The 9,613-nt window shown below is 43.4% G+C and overlaps 1 protein-coding gene across 1 annotated transcript in view; it reads left to right on the top strand.

Annotated features, from left to right (window-relative positions):
* Nucleotides 1-2,004: 2,004 nt before the first annotated feature.
* PSKH2 (protein serine kinase H2) overlaps nt 2,005-9,613 on the top strand; it is an 18,905-nt gene continuing 11,296 nt past the window's right edge. The window contains exons 1-2 of the mRNA XM_006160749.1: nt 2,005-2,189; nt 8,413-9,079. Coding sequence (XP_006160811.1) covers nt 2,005-2,189; nt 8,413-9,079 — 852 coding nt within the window. The remainder of the gene's footprint in view (nt 2,190-8,412; nt 9,080-9,613) is intronic.

Here is a 9,613-nt window from a genome sequence, read left to right on the forward strand (position 1 = left end):
AAACTGTGGTTGACCATGAGGGAGTCCAGTACCCTTAGCCACCACACCACCTGACAGCCCCTTAAAAAGTTTTTAAAATCAGTGACTGTATTAGCCAATTTTCAAAGAACATGAATCAAGCGTAGGAGGAGATTCTTGAAAAAGTTATCCTTGTCATTCGGCCAGCTATGGCTAGAACAGCTCTTGTGTAGCCCACGATAAAGCAACTGGGAGAAACCAGAGAGTCAGAGGGACTGCCTGCCTGGTGGAACTAGCCAATGCTTTCACGGGTGTCCACATCTAGAATTCACAGTGGGGGACACTCATCCAAACACCTTTATATCCAGGCTGTCGGAGGAATGGATACTGTTCTTTGAGTGCCACCTTAATTTCAGGCTTCTCTATCTGTTCTCTTTTTCCATTCTGTTAGTGTGGCCTATTTGGCAAATTAGCTGAAAGCTTGAGATATAAAATAAGGAGTTGTTCACCTGCCTAAAATCAACCTTCTCTTGTTTTCTAGCAGTTGGAGAACTCTCAGAATTCTTTTTGGTGTTGGATTTTTTTTTTTTTTTAAGATTTTTGAAATAGGGTACATGTGCTCGATGGAGAGACACAGAGACAGAGAGAGAGGGGAAAGTGAGAAGTCACAGCCACCGGGGGATGGCCATGTCACAATCCTTTCTCCTCGGTTCTCCTCTCAGGACACACCTGGCATATTTTTCACGCCACTGGGTCAAGGACTCAAACTGCGGAGTAGGCCTTGCAGGATCCAGCACCTTAACCACCATACCACCTGCTGGCCCAAATTTTCAGAATTCTTTACCAAAATAAAAGAGACCCTTCATTTGATAGTTACATTCCTTTTGGATTTCTCTCAGCTACACCCAACCTATATTGCCATGTTTTCTTCAAAATACAGTTCTGGGAATACCTGTGACTAACTTACCCATCACAGACATTCTCTGTTAAACCAAACGACACATTAAATGAAATTAGAAAGGAATGCCAGAATTGAAGGTGCACTGGAAATTGGGAGACATGTCCTCCCAGGTGGGTTCTACCACTTGCTAGGCTTGTGACGTTGACTTGCTTGACTTTCACTTCCCACACAGGAACGTGAATATAATACATCAAACATATTAATATAATTCATTGAATTATTGGATAAAATCAATATCGATGACATCAAATCAATACAGTAATATAATCAATATACAAAATATTGATCACGAATGATAAATATAAATATATTATCTATACTATATATATACACACACACTTATTTACATACACGTATAGATATACACGAATACAAGGATGAAACATGTACAAATGTAAGATTATATTTTATATTTATATATAATTTTTAAAATATCACTAGTTTAGCCTTTGTAACAGCTTTTATCCTATCTGACAAGGATATCGGGCTGAAGTCAGAAATCTGTTGTTGCTCCTGTTTCTCTCTCGATGACTGACGAATACCCAGCGGGTGAAGGACAGGTGTCTTCCAGTCCTAAGAAACTTAGAGAAGTGCAGGACGCAGGCCAGTATCCGCTGCCTAATTAATACCAGAGATCGATAATGTGTTATACCGTAGATACTACAAGCTCTTAGAACTAAAAAATAATAATGTTTGTATTATCTGGATATGAGACCTAAAGTCTTAGAAACGCCTTATCCTTCCCCAGATCATATAAGTTTGTATGTTCACTTCCTTAACTGAGAGACAGAAAAGTGAGGTCCAGAGCTTGAGCCCCAAGCAGGCTGTGCCTCCTGCTGGGCGCACCCGGGGAAGAGCCATCACTGTCACTTACTCACTTACAGTCAAGGCGGTGGGCGCAGGTTTGGGGGCGGGTTCCTAGCCCTGGCCGCACAGTGGGGTTTCTTTCGGATCTGCGCGAAGTGGGGGTGGCTCTGTCCAGCCCCTTCCCACCTGCTCCGGGAATAAATTGGCAGCCGCACGCGGAGCCCGCTCAGACCCCGACTGTCCCCCTACCCGGAGCGCTTCGCGACGCGGGCTGCGGGATGGGCTGCGGCGCCAGCAGGAAGGTGGTCCCGGAGCCGCCCGCGCTGGCCGAGGTCAAGCCAGAGCGGCAAAGTCACCGCAGCGCTGCAGGCGCCGGGCCCGGGCCCGAGGTGGCGGCCCAGGCGGCTCGGTGGATGCAGGTGGCCTACTACCGAGCCAAGTTCGACCCTCGGGTCCTAGCCAGGTAAAGCGCCACGTGAGGCGCGCAGAAAGGGGTGGCCTGGGCTGGGTTGAGGAAGATAAACCACCCACCAAGAAGCCTTAAGGGGCCTTGGGCTCCACTAAACTTGGCAGGTGTAGGCCCCTGACCTTCCTGAAGCACACTGCCTCTTGGAGATGCAAATCTATTACAACACAGGAATGTCTCTCCAAAGACCTGGGAGCCCTCCCTTCAAAGTGCAATCCTCAATAAAGAGCCGGGATCTCTGAGGCCGAGCTTTTAAGCATCAGGTGGCAAACACAGGTGTTCTAATCACACTGACCTGCCTACCCCAAGACATCCTCCAGCTCTTTCCGTCCAGCTGATCTCATCTTAAAAACGCTCGTTTCACCGGAGTTGAGATCTCTCTCTCCTACTTTCACAGTCTTCACCCCTATCAGTATTCTGGCATACGGGCTTCCTTGCTGTTTTTAGGAAGTGTCCAATGTAATTGCTCTCTGACATCTCGGAGCGGAGTGCAGAAGATGGGAAAACAATGGGAGCTAGGGCAGGGAAAGGGAGGGAATCCTTACAGCTGAGGAAGGAGGAGGCCTCTCACCCCCCACCCCCACCCCCAGGTCAGTGGGTAGAGGGAAATTGCCACCCATATACTGGGGCTGAGTCTAGTCGGACAGACCATGGTTGTACAGGATTTCCTACTAAATTCTAGAAAACAGAATTATAGTTAGAGTAGAAATGGACCCTTGTGTATATGGGCCCTCACTTGAGATCCACTCCTGTCTCCTCTGCTGTGTGCCATTTGGAATGTCGGTCTCCTTTCCTCAGTTTCTGCTTCTGTAAAATGGGAACAATGATAATAATATCTATCTCCTAAGATTGTTCTGAGGATATTTGAAGTAATATGTGAATTATTCTGCGTAGTGCATGGCCCAAGTCCTCACTTCGCTGTTAGTGCCATATTTATTATTATCTTTATGAAATGCAGTCAAGACCTGACTTTGCAGGGTGGTTAGCCTGAGAAATGATTTCCTCTGAGTGTACCAGTTGGACATGTTGACTAAGGAACTCACAGACTTCCCGTCCCCTCTGTAGAGTTTGGTGGAACACAGTGGTGGGTGACTCAGCTGGCTTCTCAGGACCCTTCTAGTCCACGGATGGTAAGCCCACTTTATCCTAGTGTTCTGTCCACAGTCCCTGTGGAATGATACCCTGGCCTCCGGAAGGACTTCAAGATTGTAATGACTATTGCAGAATTAGTCCATTAGCTGCTCAAGTTAGCAAGAGCTAAGCTGGCTGATGTAACTGTAGTTGAATCTGAGTGGATACAGGGTCTTACAAGACTGAACAGGTTAAATAGCATCTCTGGTTCTTTGTGGTCTGGGAGATGACACTACTCTGGTCTAATCTTTATCTACTCTCCTACCGCCTACTCCAGGGATAGTCTAAGCCTTAAAGAGTGCAAAGGGATCATAAAGATAAATAAATAAATAAATAAATAGGCAGAGGAGCTCAGCATTATAAGAGCATCAGAGGACTTTCACTTAAGGTTCACTTTTAAATGATTAAAAAGTTGAGCACCTAAAGGTTAAGTGACTAATTTCATGTCAGACTAGACCTAAAACATAGTAGTCTTTCCCCTCCATTGGGATTCCATTTATAGTTCTTGCAGAGTGGGGATGAAAAATTTAAATCTGACTCTATTTACTTTCTTTTTGGTAGGTCATTACAATCTCTCCCTTCAAACAGGTTGTAATATTACTGTCTCCATTTTTTAAAAAAATTTGTGTTCATAAAGTCCTAGTTTGTAGCAGCCAAGATTTATGTAATATTTCCAATGAACACAATCTGGAGGGCCTGGCCTCAAAGCCTGGAAGTAAAGGGAGCTGGATCCCACGTTACTAACTGCTGTCAATCCTGGCCCCAGTGGATTGTGTGCTTCTAGGGCACACCAGGTGCCTCTGCATGCCCCAAATCCTGGCAAGATGGAAAATGGAGAAGAGATTGCAGCTTAACCACACCCCAGTGGGAAAGGGGGTACTTTCTCCCTCTCTGTCTCTCAGTCTCTCTCTGGTTAGCACACATACTCTCTGGAAGTTAAAAAAGCAATCTGGGATAAAGTGAAATTTCATCACTTACAAAAGTGACTTTGAAGCTGCTGTGTGTGTGTGTGTGTGTGTGTGTGTGTGAGAGAGAGAGAGAGAGAGAGAGAATGTATGTGTGCATGCGTGTGCTTGGGTAGGGATGTTGGAGGAGTGGAAGTGGAGGAGAAGGAAGGATCTGGCAAATGCAATCTCCCCTGCTCAATTTGATCTTTACTTAATGTTTTCAAACTGTATATGATGATTCAGTAATAATATTTATTTGGTAAATGATTCTTTATCATTCAACATGTATTGTTGTTTCCACTGTGCTAGGCACAGTACACAGTATAGCCCCTCGAGTCATAAAAATGGTCACCATTCAGGACCCTCCAGGATTCACAAGCAAGGCTGCAGTTCTAGGAATGTGTTATGGGACACGGCCTCAGATTGAATGGCACACTGAAGTTGTTGGCTTCACCGCTCTAAATCTTGGTTTAAAGCCTTCTGTTTCCTCTAACGCCAAATTACTAGCATTTTCTCCAATTTTTGGTATATAAAGGCCCATTCACAGTATTGAATAAAGCTTCCTTTATTTGAGCGAGAGCGTAGCTTTTCAGAAATGGTAGTTTGTCTGATATCTGCTGATTAATTCCATGAGCAAATGAGTTTGCCTGCGGTTTGTGGGCATTATGATAAATTAGTATTTGCAAAACACTTTCATCCATATTAGAGGTAATGTAAAACTTGGTTGGTCTGCAAAGCAATAGAATTCGGAATGCCTGTGATTATCTTCAAAATCACACCGAAACTGGGGAACCAGCAGTTAGCGTAATGGCTATGTCACTGGACTCCCACGTAGTTGACCGCGGTTCGCGTCCCGGACCTGGTGGCTTAAAACTCACGCCGGGCGCGTGTGCGTGCGTGCCCAAGAGGAGAATGGAGGAGAAGGGATTGCGGTGTGACCATCCCCCCTGGGGGGTGATTTCTCGCTTTCTGTCTCTAATGTCTCTCTCTGTCTGTCTGGCGAGCGCATGCGCCCTATAGTGAAAATCTCTCAAAAAAAAAAAAAATCACACTGAACAAAAGGGCAAAGGGGAAAAAGTCTATTTAAGATAACTAATTTGCTATCTGTTTTGATAAGGTAATTGAGCAGAAAATTAAATGCACTCGGTAGAACAAAGTTGTTTTCTGTAAGCTGGTACAGCCAAATATCATTTTATTCAGTAAAAATGGAAATATAAGAAACAAATAAGTAGGCAAAAATAAAAAAAAATTATAAACTCAGCAAAAAGAAACAGACTGTTTAAAACATAGGTTGAGGGACCAGCAGATAGCGTGATGGTTACGTCACTGGACTCCCACGTAGCTGACTGTGGTTAGAGTTCTGAACCTGGCGACTTAAAACCCATGCCAGGCACATAAGTGTGCATCCCCAAAATCCTGAGAGGAGAATGGAGAAGAGATTGTGGCATGGCCATCCCCCTGGGGGGTGATTTTTCTCTTTCTGTCTTTCTCTTTACTGTGAGTGCTTGCGGCCTATAGCAAAAAAGTCTCTAAAAATAAATAAATAAAGCACAGATTGAAATTTGCATTAGAATCTTTGGTATTATTGAGTATGTGATTTAAAGGATTTCTTTCCTCTGAGTATCTTTAGGAATATTGCATTCTCTGGCATCCTTACTTGGGAGAAATTTTAATAATGTGAGAAAAGCACTAAATTATGATGCAAGTAAGGAGACCTGGGTCCTAATCCTCACTTGACAGTTTAAACAATGAATTGGTTAACCTGTTCTTCAAATTTCTTCATCTTTGAAATAAGGGCATGGGTCAAACTTTTGTTTTATATCATTTCTAGCTGTAAAATTTGTTTTTTAAATCTAGCAATTTCCCAACATTTCTTTTTTCTTTTAAAGGTTTATTTATTTAACTTTATTTATTATTATTATTATTATTGTTATTTTTAATTTACTGTAGGGGATGTGTGCTCACCAGGATGAAGGGTGGAGGGTAGGGGCAGAGAAAGTGAGAAAGTAAGCCTTTAGGACTGGGACTTGAACCATTTTTGGCCATGTGGAAGTTCAGCACCTTAACTACCACACTACCTGCTGACCCTTCTCAACATTTCTTGAACAAAGATTGAGAGGGATTTGCAGATGGTGTAATGGTTATGTTGCTGGACTCCCACGTAGTCAACCATGGTTTGAGTCCTGAATGACTTAAAACTTAGGTTGAGTGCGTGTGCATTTATGCTCAAGATCCCTAGAGGAGAATGGAGGAGAAGGGTTTGTGGCATGGCTATCCCGCCCCCCGGAGGGGTGATTTCTCACTTTCTGTCTCTCTGTCTCTGTCTCTCTGGTGAGCACACACCCTCTATAGTAAAAATCTCTCTCAAAAAAAAAAAAGATTGAGAGTTAAGTTTGAAAGTATTCTTAAATGTAAATTTGCATGGATAATTTAAGACTCTAGCTTGTGAAATATGAGCAGCCTTCCTGGCCTGCTGGTGAGCTAATTAGTTCACACATTATTGACATCTATCCCATGTTAAAATTCTTTCATTTTAGAGAGTGATTTCTGCTATAGGGCATGTGTGCTCACCAGAGATACAGAAAGAGACAGAGAGACAGAAAGTGAGAAGTCACTCCCCACCCCCTCCCGAGGGGATGGCTATGCCAATCTCTTCTCCATTCTTCTCTTGGGATTTTGGACAGGCATGCACATGTGCCCTGCATGAATTTTAAGCTACCAGGTCTGGCACTCAAACCATGGACAACCATGTGGGAGTCCAACAATCTAACCATTACACTCTCTGCTGCTTAAAAATTACAAGTGCAGGAGGATGAAGTTAGAAAGAGACTGTAGAAAGCTGCTGGCTCCAGAGTGTCCCTGATACTACTTCTACCCCACTTTTGAAACCTGCTTTTGTAATAGCATTGCCATGACTACTTTTTGATTATTAAGAGTTGCTGTGTAGAGATATGCCCGGGACTGAGCTCCCAGACAAGTAGCCCGAGAGACATGCTGTTTACGCCCTCTCTCCTGATATGGATCCTCCCTCTTTGAGAGGTTATAACCTGAGTAAGCTGCTTTCTATTCTCCTTAGCTAACTTGGTGGTGGCTGTTGAAGAAGAATAAAAGCAAAGCTGTAGGAAGGGAAAGAAAATGATAGAAGTTTGAAAATTCTTTTAGGAAACTTTGGTGAAACACATTGGATGGGGTGGATTTAAACCTCACCCATTACAACTACAATCCATGTGACTAGAAAATCACCTTTTTTAGCTTTAATTTCTTTATCTCAAAAAAGGGGATATTCTTACATTACCGAGTAGAGTTTTTATAAGAATAAGATTTAAAAAAAAAAAAAATAAAACCCCTGAGGCCAGATACTGGTGCATTTGTAGAATATGATGCTTTGCAAGGCTGAGCCACATGGGAGGTCCCAGGTTCAACACCTCCAGAGACCTTCCTGAGTAACAGACTCCTGGGGGCCCATGATCTGGGGTAACTGAAACTGGGGTGGATTGCAACATTCAGACCTCTTTGGGGGTAATATTTCTTTGTGTATCTCTGTTTTACTTATGGACTAAAGAAATACATAAGCTTTAAAAAAATTCTTGGCATCGACTAAATGCATAATGAATGGTAGTTATCATACTTAAGACTATTTCTACAATCACCTTTTTATCATTTCCCTCCATTTTGCAAGAGGATTTGTAGTCCAGCAGGTGGCATGCTGGATAAAGCAGCTGGGTCCCACATGACTAACATAGTTCGAGTCCCAGATCTGGTCACTTGAAAAACACCCTGGGGCACATGTGTGTTTATCTTCTGGGATTATCTTCAAAAGTGTTTGTGTGTGCCCAAAATCTTGAAAGTTGGGATAAGTAGAAAAGAATGGATTGTGGCATGGCCATCCCCCGTGGTGGGAGTGCTTTCTCACTTTCCCTCTCTCTTTCTTCCCAGCAAGTGTATATGCCCTCTGACAAAAGAAAAAAAAAATAATGAAAGAATTTGCAGAGGCTTTTAAAAACGATAAACACAAGTAAGCAATAGTAAGCAGAAAAATCTAGTGGGGATGTTATAAGGTTAGAAAAGATGCAATAAAGGATGGACTTATATACTTCTGAGAATCATCAGAGGATAACAGATTCAGCTTTTCTTCCCTACAGATATGATATCAAGGCCCTTATTGGGACAGGAAGTTTCAGCAAAGTTCTCAGGGTAGAGCAGAAGATCACCAAGAAGCCTTTTGCAATAAAAGTGATGGACATCGGAGTGAGAGAAGGCAGAGAAGCATGTGAATCTGAGCTCAACGTCCTGAGGCGAGTTAGCCATCATTACATTGTCCAGCTCACCGAAATCTTTGCGAGCCAAGATCGAGTTTACATGGTGATGGAGCTGGCTACAGGAGGGGAGCTCTTTGATCGACTCATTGCTCAGGGGTCCTTTACAGAGCGGGATGCTGTCAGAATCCTCCAGATGGTCACTGATGGGATTAGATATTTGCACGCTTTGCGCATAACTCATAGGGACCTAAAACCTGAAAATCTCTTGTACTATCATCCAGGGGCAGAGTCGAAGATTTTAATCACTGATTTTGGTCTGGCATACTCCGGGAACAAAAATGGTGACTGGACAATGAAGACTTTCTGCGGGACCCCAGAATACATTGCCCCTGAGATTTTGCTAAGGAAACCTTATACTAGTGCTGTGGACATGTGGGCTCTTGGCGTAATCACGTATGTTTTACTCAGCGGAGTCTTGCCTTTTGATGATGAAAGCCATGCAAGGCTTTACAGGAAGATTCTGAAAGGCAAATATAATTATACTGGAGAGGTAAGAGGTTCTTTTATTCCTATTGTGCTGGCCTACCGACATTTAGGGCTGGAGGATTCTTTATTGGGAAGGGGCTGTCCTGTGCATTGTAAGGCCCCTTGTCCCAACACTAGATTTCCACAACACACTTTCCCTAGTTGTAACAGCCCCGCATGTCTTCAGACATGGTTAAATGTACCCTGTGTGGCAGAATCACCCATGGCAGAGAGCCGTTGGTCTCTAGGTAGCAAAAGCCTCAATTACTGAGCTGTGGTTGGCACATGGCATTGAGAGTCAAGTAGATATGCGAGCTTGTCTGCAGTTTTTCCTTATCATCATGCAGAACCCGAGCTGGGTGGCTAGACTAATGTGTGCTCAGGAGCTCAGTGTGAAGTTCGAGTGTTTGCTGAGACATTTTCTGCTTTAGATCTAGACGATCCAAAGCCCTTTTTGTGATGTAGTGTTGCCTTTGTGAAATGTTTAGCCTCACAACTGTGTAAAATATTAACTTTAAACTCCCAGTATTCATGAATGTGTTAACTTTTTTGGGAGGAG

This window comes from Tupaia chinensis, unplaced genomic scaffold (assembly GCF_000334495.1).
Source record: "Tupaia chinensis unplaced genomic scaffold, TupChi_1.0 Scaffold000707_1, whole genome shotgun sequence".
NCBI lineage: Eukaryota > Metazoa > Chordata > Mammalia > Scandentia > Tupaiidae > Tupaia > Tupaia belangeri.